General features: G+C 51.7%; 2 protein-coding genes across 8 annotated transcripts in view; both read right to left on the bottom strand.

Annotated features, from left to right (window-relative positions):
* GPR153 (G protein-coupled receptor 153) overlaps positions 1-6,861 on the bottom strand; it is a 34,343-nt gene extending 27,482 nt beyond the window's left edge. The window contains exon 1 of the mRNA XM_020975105.2: positions 6,603-6,861. The gene's annotated coding sequence lies outside the window, so the exon portion shown is untranslated. The remainder of the gene's footprint in view (positions 1-6,602) is intronic.
* Positions 6,862-11,506: 4,645 nt separating this feature from the next.
* The window catches only part of ACOT7 (acyl-CoA thioesterase 7), a 169,046-nt gene continuing 167,172 nt past the window's right edge, over positions 11,507-13,380 (bottom strand). For all 7 annotated transcript variants that reach the window (XM_020975056.2, XM_020975063.2, XM_020975071.2 and 4 more), the window contains one exon: positions 11,507-11,939. In XM_020975056.2, coding sequence (XP_020830715.1) covers positions 11,835-11,939 — 105 coding nt within the window. In that variant the 3' untranslated portion in view covers positions 11,507-11,834. The remainder of the gene's footprint in view (positions 11,940-13,380) is intronic.

Raw genomic sequence — 13,380 nt, 5'->3', positions numbered from 1 at the left:
CCCCCCTGCACTAAGCTTCTAGCCTCTGATTCTAGTCTGACACCTTCAAGGCAGCCCCTCTCTGTACCCAGCTTGAAGACCCTGACCACACGACCCTTCCTCCTCAGCTTGACACTGCCAGCGCCCCTTCACTCCATCCAGCCCCAGAGCCTGCCAGCATATAAGGTGCTTCTGGCCCGGGGCTCCCCTCCACTCTGCTGCTCTCAGGCCACTCTGCTTTCATCCAGAACTTTTTCCCTAAGTACTTAAATACTCTCTTGGCCAACTGAGTGGACCCACCTCTAGCAGGCCGCCAAAGAGCAGAGTGAGGGAAAGGGTGGAGGGATAAGTAGAGGCAATCTCTCATCCCCGCCCTGCTGCCCTGTGGGCCAAACCTAGCCTACTCTGCTGTGCATCCCATCTCTAATTACCACATCCTACCAAGGCTCTCCAGGGCCCTGCCTCCAAGTGGTATCTGCTCAGATTTTCCAAATCCCAATACATCCCGGGAACATCCTGTCTACCTGGCGGCGGGTCACTTGTCTGAAGGATCCTGTTGTCTCCTGAGGTCAAGGACTTAGAGATGGTCAGCCATCAGCAGGGGGACTGTAATAAACTAAGACCCCATCCTTTCTTCCAGTCAAGAAGACATAGGCTCAGGAGAGGCAAGAACCCAAATAGTATGAGGAGAGGGGAAGGTTTTAGAAGTAGGAAGTACCCCCTTCTCTGATGAGAGGCTCATACACAGAGAGCACGCTGCTTCACAGCCATGGCTATACCAAGACATCTCAGCTACAAGCAAGCACATCCATGCACGTCGCGCGCGCGCACACACACACACACACACACACACACACACACACACACACTCTCTCTCTTTCACACACACACATATTCTCTCTCACATATACATTCATTCTCTCCCTCTCTCACACACACACACAAACACACACATTCTGTTTCTCTCTCTTACAGACATACATTCTCTCTGTCTCTCTTCCTCTCCCTTTCTCTTCTCTTCTCTCTCTCTCATACACATATTCTCTCTGTATCTATCACACACATATTGTTTTTTTTCTCTCTCTCTTCTTCTCTCCTCTCCCACACATACACATCCTCTTTCACACACACATATTCTCTCTTTCTCTCTCTCTATCACACACACACACACACACACACACACACTCTTCCTTATTTTCTAAGATTGCCACTGGCTAAGGCAAATGGGACAGTCCCCTGCATCCTTTCTTCTCTAGGGTCTGTTCTACCTTTAGCCCAAGTTCCCTCCCTCCCTCCCTCTCTCCCTCCCAATGAACACTCTCCTGGTGCAATGGCCCAGTCCCGGGACAAGTGCCTTCCTCACAACTCAGTCAGTCAATAAGCACTTATTAAGCTCCTCCTGTGGGCCAGGCACTGTGCTAAGCTCTGGGGATACAGAGAAAGGCCCTAGAACAGCGCCCAGTCTACTGGAGCTCTCCCGTGAGGTCAGACTGGAAACCACAATGGTCCAACAAATAAGCCGGAGTCTAGAATTCTTCCTGTCAGTAAGACCATGGGTGTCAGTGTGCAGTCAGGGTGGGAGGAGAGACAGAAGGGTGGCAGAAGGGGAGAATGAGCCAGGGAACAGGAAGATACAGGCTGGCTCACACAGAAACATCCTCCCAGACTATGTAAATCCACAATTGGGCTTAAGGCTTTGAGTCTAGCCTGAGTTAAAATGCTAATACCTCTGGGAAACTTGGCCCTTATCAGTCATTTGCACCTCAGCGTGAAGGAGTTTATCAAATCCTTTCAATGTAATCCCACTCTTCTTCATTAAGCACTTATTCTGCATGACAGGGGCTGGGACCTTCTCCCAGAAGGCTGTAATTTTAACATAAGTAAATGTATACAAAGTAATAGAAGGAATTTCAAAAGAGACAGAAAGGACACTAACAAAAGGGGGTCAAGGGAGCATAGATTCAGGAAAGCCTTTAGGTAGGAGATGGCAGCTGAGCTCGGCTTTGAAGGGAAGTCACTATTCTAGGATGTCATCCCAGGCACAGGGCACAGCCAGGGCAAAGACAAAGTGGTAGGAGATCCATGTAAAGAGAAGAGGCGGTATGTGAAGGGTCCGTATAGGAAATAAGACTAGAGTGGTACAAGAAAGTAATGAAACATTATTTCTGCACTATGAGAACTGAGGAAGAAAGGGAATTAGATTACAGGAGGGGGGATTGACACAGAGCGAAGAAAGAACAAGGAAAACAATACACATGGCGATTATAACAATGCAAATAAAAAGCCAAATAACCAAATTTTTACCAAAAAAAAAAGTAAGAACATGTACCTCACTCCTTTCATGGAAGGGGGGGGCCTATGGATGTAGAATATTGCATATACGGTTAGGCTGGATTGCTACATTCAGTTGGTTTTTCTGAACTGCTCCCACCTTGACAAGCATTATTTCTTTTAAAATCTTTGTTATAAGGGCAGGCCCAACCCTTACAAACTAGGCAATGAAGGTGATGGAAATAAAGACTGATATGGTAGGTAGTTTTAATAAGGAGGGAAGGAGAGAGAAGATGAGGGCCTGGGGGGATAGGCAGGGATAGGAGCCCAGGAGAATCAACTTCCTTTTTCACCAAGAGTGCCAATGACTGGAGTTTCTGAACCTGTCTGATAACAGTAACACAGGGCTTTCTCCTTAAATTCAGAGTAGGAGGCAGGAAAGTTGGAGGTCTCCGAATTGCCTGGGTTGGGGAGGCTGCCGTATCCTGAGGGTTCCCCCTAGTCAGGCCAGTCACCAGGCAGAACTCAGCAGCAGCTGGCCGCATGGGAGTGAGCAGCTCCAGGACTGTCTTGCCCACTGGCCACCACCTTCCTTAAGCATGGTCCTCCTTCCTGCTCCCTCCACATCAGAGAAAGCTAATGACGCCCATCTTTCACAAACAGTTTACAAAGCTCTCTCAGATTCCATACCTTCCTGTTTCATCCTCCCAAGAACCTGGGGGAGGACACAGAGACTCATTCATTCAGTAACAAGAACATTATTTATATACCCCTTTCCAGGTTTGCAATGCACTTTGCATATGCAACCTCATTAGGTCCTCGAACAACCCTGTGAGGTGGGGGCTATTATCATCCCTATTTTGCAGATGAGTTCATGGAAAAAGATTAAGCGACTTGCCCAGGCTTGCACAGTCTGAAGTAGGATTCTGAACTCGGTCCAATTCATTAGCCACTGCATGACCTAGCTTCAATGAACACTCATTAAGAGCTGCATATTGGGTTCTTCTACATAAGATCGCTTTCCCTTATCCTAGGGGACTTCCTAAGCTTTTTGGTGTTGGGGACCACTTTAGCAGTCTGTGAAGCCTACAAACCCCTTCTCAGAGCAATATTTTGTGACCTATATTTATAATGGAAGGAAACGCTAAATTTCAGTTAGAGGTTAGTCAAAACAACCAACCATTTGTTAAGCACTTACTATGTGCTACGGGCAAGCTAGGTGGAGCTACATCGGATAGCACCCTGGGCTTGGAGTCAGTAAGACTCCTTTTTCTAAGTTCAAACTCGACCTCAGACACTTACTAGCTAGGTGACCCTGGGCAAGTCACTTCACCCTATTTGCCTCAGTCTCCTCATCTGTAAAATGAGCTGGAGAAGGCGATGGCAAACCACTCAGTATCTTTACCAAGAAAACCCCAAATGGGGTCATGGAGAGTTAGGCAAGACTGAACAACAACAAGAAATGTAAGACAGCCCCTGCTCTCAAGAAACTTACCTTCTATTGAGAGACTGCAGCACATACAAGCAAGATGAAAAGGGACAATGGGGAGGTGTCTAAGCAGGAGCAGAATAGAGAAAGTCCAGAGGATCAGTAAGTAGTGAAGCCTGGATAGAGGGTTTTTCTTCTCCAAGTTTAGGGACCCCTTGCAATCTATCTACAGCCTCCCTTGAGGGACATGTGGCTCTCAAGAACCTTTCTTTAATGAGTCATATAATGAAGCCAGATCACCAGAGAATAACCCCTGGCCTGAAACTAAGACAGTAGGCCTCTGTTAGAACTTAACGAACAAGAAATTTAAAGAGGAGAGGAACTTCAGAATGAAGGAGCCCCACCCACTCTCCTTATTGAAGAAATGAAGAATTTGGCAAGTTTGATGACGAGCCCCAAATCACACTAGAAAAAAGGCAATGAAAATCTGCACTCCAAGTATTGACAGACTAAACCTGGCTCTCTCCTATCCAGGTGGAGATGATGGAGAATAATCCTGACAGGAAACTGGGAATCTTGAATTTGGGAAACACTAAATACATATGGAAGGTTTGGGGGATAAAACAGTTCTAGGTCCCCAGGCCAGCCAGGTCTGATCCGGTAGGCTGAGCCATTGCCCTCAGACCTGAAGCTAAGAGAGCCGGAATCAAATTATCCAATCACATTAGAGTGGCGAGGGCTCCGCATTCCAGCAGGGTGGCCATCTCAAAACCAGTCTTCCTTCTAGCTCAAGTCCTCCAGGAAAACAAAAACAAAACCAAATAAAAACAGCCCAGGAGAACAGGCCATTTAGCCTTGGAGTTTCAACCCTGAGATTCTGGTTTCACCAACTGTGTGTCTAGGCTCTTCTTGACCTTTCTGGGCCTCACTTGCCCCGATGTGTATAATCTAGAGGGTTCCTTTGGCCTGTTTATAAAGTAGCCTTTCGGCTCTAAATCTGGGGTTCCATCTTTCCTTCCAACTAGGGTCAAGTATCTCACATTCCTTTACTAACAGGGAAGTTTTTTCTAAACTCTCCTGGGATGGCTTAGGAGGGGTCTTCCACAGGCACTAGGGTTATGGCTCCTTCTCCCGACCCCCCCCCACCCCAGCCTCATGACCTCTTTCTCTCTTTCCACCCCAAAGGGAATCCCGGGGAACTCCAGCTTTGCTCAAGTCTAGAGGTTCCTCGCAGGCAGAGAAAGGGTGAGACACCTCTGGCCTCAGGCTTTAGGAATACAACTCTCAACTCGGGGGTGGGGCCAACATCTCTTAGGTCACATTCCTGGAGGCCAATGAGTCGGCAGGCCGGAGGTCTGATTGCAACAAAGGGGACCGACATGGGGAGGGCAGGGTAGGGTAGGGGGCTCGAACTTAAAAGGGTTCCCATGGCATTCCGGGACCCCTCCCTCCCTCCGGTAGACGCAGATCCGGGGGTTCTCTCAGAGGTGTGCCTTCCATCTCTTCTGCTATAGAATGTCAAAGGGTGGGAGGGGGAGGAATTGGGGAGCGGGAAGGGAAGACAGTGGTAGTGGTGGTGGAGTGTCTCCCATGGGAATCAGTCTCCTTATAGAGAAGACCAATCCCTAACCAGAATGGAGGGATCCTCTGGGGCTCTCCCACCCTTTAGACCAAAGAAAGCAGCCCTCTCTATTTTCTATTCCCACCCCTACGCCCTCAACTCAACCCCGATCTGATTTCTAGAGTCTCCAACCCATTAACACAATTCATTTACTTTTCCACCTCACCGTGGCAAAGCACAGCTGCCCAGTCCAGCTGGTGCAAGGTCCCTGCAGTCCCTTCTGCCCCACCCCAGCAAGCTAGTGGCAACTGTCGCCCCCTCCCTCTTTTTCCAGACCTCCTCTGGGGACGCCTCCCTCCAGTGCGAACGCTGGGGCGCCCAAGAGGGCGTGGGTTAGCGCCTCCCGCGGACAGGTTTGCATCAAGGGCGCTGCTCCCGGGCCCAGGCTCTGGTGGCCTGGCCGCAGAGAGAGTGCCCCGAGGGGGCGGGGGCTCCCGAAGGGGGCTTGACCAGGGTAAGAGGCCCTGGGCTCTATTCCCCAAGAGCTACTGCCAAACAAAATTCCCGAGGCCTCCTTTACCCAGGGCAGGGCTGCGCAGGGGGAATCCGGGGACCGCTGTCCTTTCTGGGGGCTCCCTTCAGCTTCAAAGGAGTCCCTGGGTAAAGTTCCCACAGGGACAAATTTGGGGGATCCCAAGCTCCCGGGGGCAAAACCTCCTGGCGGGCAGACCGCGATTTAGGGCCGGGGATGGAGGGGAGCCAGTACCGCTCCCCAAGCCCGCGAGTGGGAGGAGGATTAGGGTCAGCTCCCAATCTGCCTTCCCGTCCAGCCTCCGAAAATGAACAAGGAGACTGCCCGTGGGCTGTCTTGGAGGGGAACTGGGGCTCGAGGGGCGGACGAGAAGGGCGGGGGGGAGGATGAGGATGAGAAGGAGTGGAGGAAGAAAAGGATGAGGAGGAAGAGGGAGAGGAGGAGGAAGAGCGAGAGGAGGATGAGGGGAAGGAGAAGGAGGATAAAAGGAAGAAAGGGGAAGAAGGAGGAGGAAGAACGAGAGGAGGAGGGAAAGGAGAAGGAAAAGGGAGAGAAGGAAGAGAAGAATGAGAGAAGAGGGGAAGAGGAGGACAAGGAAGAGGGAAAGAGAGGAGGAGAAGGAGGAGGAGGAGGAAGAGTGAGAGAAGAAGAGCCAGAGGAGAAGAGGGGGAAGGAGCGGGGAGGAAGAGAAGAGGAGGAGGAGCAGGGCTCCCCGCCCACTCCGCCCAGAGCCCCCCTTCCCTCCTACCCTGCCCTTCCCGGGGGCAGCCGAGTTTCCCCCTTGCCCAAGGCTCATGCCCCACGCGCCCCCTCGGGCCTGGGGCGCTTACGCTGCGGCTCCGTGTCCGGGGCTCCGAGTCCGCTCCCGACGCCTCGTCGCTCTGGCCCCCGCTGCGGCGCCGGCTCCCCCAGTCCAAGTACAGCCGCGGGGGTCGCCCCCCGACCGGGGGCATCCTCCCTCCGCGCCGCTGCCCCGGCGTGCCGTGCCGTTCCCTGCCTGGCGGCACCCGGGCTGGCAGGACTTCGGGCAGCAGCCCCCCTCTGCAGCGGCGCCGCGCTCCCCAGCTGGCTCGCCCGGGATCAGCCCGCCTCCCCTCTCCCGGCGGGAGGGCAGGCGGGGGGCGGGGGGCGGGAGTAGGGCGCATGCCTCAGCCGAGACCCAGCCCCCGCCCCCAGCTCCGCCCCCGTCCTGCCCCGCCCCCGGCGGGGGAGTGGGGACCCAGCCGGAGAGGCGGGGTGGGCGCGCCCGGGGCCGAGATCCTGGAACCTTCACCCCACCTCCCTGGCCCCCACCCCTCCTGGCTCGCAGGGATGGGGCCGGGAGCAGCCAGGGTGGGGAGGGGGTGGGGTACCGAGACCCTTGCCGCGTGGGGACTGTGTGACTCGGTCCTGCCCTCCACTTAGGTTCCCGCCGCCTCGCTGTGAAGCAAACCGGCCAGTCCCTTGGTAGCCCGGCGGTCGAGGAGGACTCCGGTGCATCCTTCTAACTGTCAGCGGTCACTGTCCCCTCCCTGCGAAGTTAGGATCCTGAGCGTCCCCCTGCCCTTCTCCCTCCCCCAGTCACCCCTTCCTAGGAATATCTGGACCCAGGACCTCCACTGAAGAGAGGAGGATTTGCTTTGTCATCTCCCTCTGTGCTCAGATTTGTCCCCCTCCACCCCATCCTTTACCAACTCAGGTCCTGAGCCTCCACTGTGCCACCCACGGAAGACAAAGGTCCTCGTTCAGCTGATTAAAAGGACCGCCCTGGAAGAGGTGTGAGAGGAGATGGGGGCTCTTCTTCTTTCTCTGCCCCACGAGCTCCTTTAAGTAATGTGGCGCTTTGTGAGTGGGTGGATGTGGTCCAGCCTCAGAGAGACCAATCTCAGACGGAGAGCCTGGAAGGAACCTCACAGGGTATCTGTGTCTGAGGGTGGATTTGAACACTGGTCTTCTGCTCTATCCACACCTGGCATGCCCCCATCTCTATGGGAGGAAGCATGGCTGTGTGTGACCTCGGGGAAGCGCTTCTCTGAGGTGCCTCAGTTTCCCCACTTGTAAAACATCTGGGTTGGACTCTGTGGCAGCTAAGGTCCCTTCCTGATCTGCATCTCTGCTCCTACAGTCTATAACAGGAAACTGTCTTGTCCTCAGGATCCAGCAGAATTCAACCAATGTGTCATCTGCCCAAACCTTTTTAAGTCCCCATCCCCAAGCAAGCATTGGAAGCATATGACCGAGCCCAGACTGGTCTTTGAAACAGCAGGCCCTTACTCGAGTTGTGTGTAGGGGCCTGGGAAGCTTGAGCAGAGCACTCATCCCAGATCAACGGCGATCGGCTGCAGCAGGTCCAGCTCAGGGCACATCAGTGCACATCGGACATTTCAGTTCTCTGTGAATGCGATCATGCCCAGACTATGCCCAGCCAAAGGAGTAACTCGGTTCTCCTCTGGACCCCAGGAAGGACCATCCTTTTTTCTAACCAGAGATCCACTTCTAACAGGATGGCTTAAGTCTCCACAAAATTCTAAGGCACCACAGTCCAAGGAGGGAAGAATTCTACACCACAAGGGTGTCGTGCCAGAGGACTGTCTTCAGAGAGAAACCAGAAGGTTCCTTCTTGTGGTTAAAAATAGATCTGCCAATATCTAGTTGTAAAAGGAAGGGACTAGACCCCAGGCTCCAGGGTGGCTTGGAAGACAGGTAAGGAGCTTTCATGGAGAGCATCTGAACATTGCAGAGACAGGCCAAATTTCAATACGGAGCCCTGGGTATAAATAGAATAGCGAACAGTGGGAAGCAGCCGTACACAACGCTTCACGTAATCGAATGTGACATTTATAAGTCAGACATTTCTCCCCCTCTTTCATGAGTCACAGGTGATTTAGTCACATGGAGATATTGGCCCCATTACATTGTGCCTCAGGGCATGAGATTGCCAGGATCACTATGGTCTACTCTGCTCCCCAGCAAGAAACTCCCTGACCCTGCAGCCCCAAGAGGAGTCTGCCCCAGCTACCTGCCACAGCCTTTTCTGCTCCTGACATTCAGGTTGTACTGACCTCTCCTGAATCCTCCTGGGCTAAATTTAGGTGCAAAGCGCTACAGTCCTCTCCTCTCCCTGAAAGACTGGTTTTTCCAGGGGGCTTTGGTAATGCCAGTCCTGATGAGAGCCAAGAGCAGATCTGTCTTGCACTTGCCTTTGCAGATGCTTCCAGAGCGGACATTTCCAGGCATCATTTCCCACAGCACATACTGTCTGGCTGTGGTCTTGGCTTCACAGACCTTGGGCTCAGATGGTTCAGCCTGGGCCCCTCAGTAAACATGGCAAGGCAGCTGCTTTACACGCCTGAAGTCTCAACGTTAGGAGGTTAGGTATAGGGGTGGGGGGATTGCTAACAGATTGCGGCAGGTAACAAAAGGATGACTGAGAAGCAGGCTAAGGTGAGGTCACGGAGGCTGGGCCAAGCCAAATCCTCCCCCGTGCCACTGGGAAGTCTATAGCAGTCACATCAATACTTAGAAAGGAACAGACGTAGCAAGTATTCCAGAAATGGTTTGAAAGTTAATGAGGGGAGAAGAACCCAAACGTTTGATGAGAAGAGATTTGGGGTTGATCATGTAGGGAGATGGACCCCTGAGTGCTTCACGGGGCATTGATGAAGGGCTAAGAAGCTAGAGGAAGGATCTTGAGGGGAAGCACGTATGGGGGCATGTCATTTTCCTTCCCGAAAAATGTATGCTCCTCTATTTGGCATTCAAAGCCCTTCATAGCCTAGCCTTCTCCTACCTTTCCAGTCTAATTATACCCCACTTCCTACCACATCCAGTAACACTAGCCTCATTGTTGTTCAGTCATTTCAGTCACGTCCGACTCTTTGTGACCCCAATTGGGGGTTTTCTTGGGAGAGATACTGGGGTGCTTTGCCATTTCCTTCTTTAGCTCACTTGATGGATGAGGAAACTGAGGCAAACAGGGTGAAGTGACTTGCCCAGAGTCACACAGCTACTAAGTGTCTTCTGAGGCTTCAGGTCTTCCTGACTCCAGGCCCAGAGCTCTATCCCTTGAGCCATCTGGCTGCCCCCTGGCCTCCTTGCTGTTCCTCAAACAAGACACTCACCTAACTCTGGCCATTTTCACTGGCTGTCTCCTCTTACCTGGAATTCTCTGCCTCTTACCTCCCCTAGCTTTAAGTCTCAGCCAAAATCCCACCTTCAGAAAACCTTTTCTGATCCCCCCTCAATACTAGTGCCTTCCCTCTGTCGAGCTAGCTCCTACTTCTCCTGTCTATGGTCTCCCACATTAGACTGGGAGCTCCCTGAGGGCAGGTACTGCATTTTACACGGTGCCCCATCTTGGCACTCCATAAATGCTTGTTGAATTGAACAGTATAACCCTGGAGGTGGGAGTGGGGGTGGGGAGCTCAGTTAGAGGGTCATTCTGATGCCCAGAAACATGGGCAAGACAGGAGACAACTCGGAAAGGTTGCCTGGGCCACTTCTGTGGGTAGCTTACCCACCACGTTTGTGGGTATGGTATGTAATCCCATTACCACCATCTTTAAGCGCTCCTTCTAGGCCCAGATCTCAGACCTCAGGATCAGGGTTAGACTTCTAATTCTACAGATTCTGACATATAATTGAACTAGTGAAATCTTTATTGATAAAGTACCTACTGTATGCACCTACTGTGTGCATGGCACTGCCATCTTTCGGTGCCTATTTTCTGCCTCTGGAACGGCTTCTTCCTAGGTCCCCAAGAGCACGGAGAGCTCAGAGGGAAGGAAATGTCTGTAGCTGTTTGCAGTCAGCCAGGCAGACACTTCCCTTGGAGAGGTAGCTAGCCGGCTCCTCCTTTTCTAGGCTGCCAGAGCTGGAAGCATTTTTCTTTCAGAAGCTGAGCACTGACAGCAGTTGCTTTTGTTACCTTTGCGCGTAGAGTCTGATCCTCTTCTCTGCACTGAGCCTCAGTAGCTGGCTTGCTTCTCTGACTCTTTATCCAAAGCAGCTTGCTCCGAGCGGTACGGGGTCGGGGAGGGGTTCATACATTAGCCACAATGGCTAATGGACTTGATTCTGGACTTCTCTCCTCTTAAAGCAGAGTAGGCCTGGAGAGTTAGGACAAACAGGGCCTCAGGCTCCAGGAAGCAAACTAGCTAGTTTCTTATGACAGAAGTCTTGCCTCTCACATTTAGAAGAAGGGCCAAGCAGTCTTGACTTGAGCTTTGCTGGGAGTCCAAGTGGAGATGGGTGGGGGTGGAGAAAGGCAACATCAGCGCCCCCCCCCCCCCAGCCTAGAGTGGCTTTCCAGTGCTAGGGAGGGCACCGTCTGAGGCTGGTCTGAGGAGGAGTGTTCAGGCACCCATCTAGAGACTCTTGAAATACTCCATTCAAATGCAGGTGCATAGGAGAGAGGGAAAGCATATCTGCCATCCATCTACCAGGAATTTCTCAAGCATCACTTAGGGCATCAGTACTTTCTGACAGTGATAAGTCTTCATTGTGAAGGTGCCAAAATCCATACTGTTCCCATCGCAACAGAAACCCCTGGAGTGGAGTCATCAGACCAATGCGGATCACTGGACTCTGCATCACTCCCTGTGGGTCCCCCTGCATGGCATGGTGGTGGGGGGAGGGGGGATCTGGGCACATGCAGCTGCAGGAAAGGCTTAGCCCAGAGAGGGCCAGAATCACCTGCACATCTTCCCCCCAGCACCTGCATATTCCCTAATGAAACAAAGACCACTAGTCAGAATGATTTGCTCCAGCCACAATAGCTTTATTAATGTCATTGTATTCTTCATATAACTTACAATGGGCACAGTAGGATTTTCTAAGTTTTTCCATGGAATGACTTGAGACAGTTTGGAATAATACTGTATAGCATTTATACTGGAGTAATATAAATAAGCTTTGGTGTATCCACTTTCAGAATATACTGTAGGTTAACACCGCATTACAAATACTTCACAGAACACCAGTTTTTAACGTGAATAGGACTTTTTGGCCAAGTGAGTTACTTCTAAGTGAACAAATTCCTTCCCAGATGCATCTTCCTGGGCTGCTTGGGCTCCGGTGGAAGGTCACTTCTGAGGGACAGCATCTATCTGGGCCTGTCGCTTGGCTTTCATCTGCAGGTATCTGCCTTTGCCCTCTTCAAAACGCTTCTTCTCCTCTTCAGTCTCTACCTGTTGACCATGAAAATGGGAAGGGTCAAAACTTGAAAAAAAAAACAAAACACCTTTTTCTTTCTCATTAGCAGGCATTTATTTTCTCTCTTACTTTTCCACCCTGCCCCCCCCCCCCCCCGCACCGGGAAAAAAAGAAAACACAAATCCTCATGATAAATATGCATAGCCAAACAAAACAAAATTCCCATTTCCCCATTGATCATGTTCCCAAGCATCCCCTGAATCCGTCACCTTTCTGTCAGGAGGCGGGATTCCTCTGGAGTCCTCTGGAGCTGCGGTGGGTTGCTGCATGATCAGTCCTTAAATCTGAAATCCCCTTATCTGACCACAATCAACTGGCTTTCCACCTCTCCCCCTTGACCCCCCCCCCGTTCTTTCCCAGGCCATCTCCCTAATCTTTTCTCCATCTTGACCCCTTGGTGAGCCAGTTCAACCCTACACTGTCCTCTTTTCTCGGGCCCCTCCGTGCCTTATATTGCTGATTGCGCTCTGCCAAGGCTCGGGTCGTTCCCACCATCCACTATCTTTGTTCCTACATGTGTGGTGCTGGATGACGGTGGAGAAAATCATGCAGCTGTTCTGAGTGGGCCCACTACAAATTTGTTATCCAACCTCACCTGGGCCCTCGCTGCTGCTAGGCAATGCTACTATATATTCCTCTTTTATCACCTCACTGTCCCGCCCTCCACAGGGCCTCTTCCAAACCTTTTCATCCCTCCTCAACCTTCCACGACTCCCCTTTCTCTCATCTGAGAATGTTGCCTCATACTCTAAACAAAAAATTGAGCCCATTTGCCTGCAAACTCTCTCTTCTCCCCTCTGTCTCCCAACACTCAGGGGCCGTCTGTCATTCTGCCTCACGTGATGAAGTGGCCTTACTCCTCATCAAGGCCAAGCCCTCTACCTGCACACATAATTTCATTCAACCCCATCTCCTCCAATAGACTGGCTCTCCTTTCATCCCCTCTCCCTTCTCTTTCATCTCTTCCTCTCTATTGGCGGCTTCCCTACTGCCCACAAACTTGCCCATGTCTCCCCCATCCTCAAAAATCCTCCCTTCATCCCTCCATTCCTGCTATCCTCAATCTCTTCGGCCCTTTGTAGCTAAACTCCTCAAAGAGGCATCTACAACTAACTGGTACCTCCACTTCCTCGCCTTTCACTCTCTTCTTACCCCCCTACCCACAATTTGGTTTCTGACCTCATCATTTTGCCTGAACTGCTCTTTCCAAAGTCACCAATCATCTCCTAATTGCCAAATCCAATGGTCTTTTCTCAATTCTCATTCTCATCGACCTCTTTGTAGCCTTTGACCCCGTGGATCACTCCTCGATACTCTCTCTTCTCTAGGTTTGCAGAACAATGCCCCCCACCTCTGCCTCCTGGTTCTCCTCCTACCTGACTACTCGTTTGCTTTGCTGGATCCTCATCAGATCAA

The sequence above is a fragment of the Phascolarctos cinereus genome, unplaced genomic scaffold (assembly GCF_003287225.1).
Source record: "Phascolarctos cinereus isolate Bilbo 61053 unplaced genomic scaffold, phaCin_HiC Scaffold_726;HRSCAF=1367, whole genome shotgun sequence".
NCBI classification, from domain to species: domain Eukaryota; kingdom Metazoa; phylum Chordata; class Mammalia; order Diprotodontia; family Phascolarctidae; genus Phascolarctos; species Phascolarctos cinereus.
This window is presented reverse-complemented; position numbering and strand designations above follow the sequence as displayed.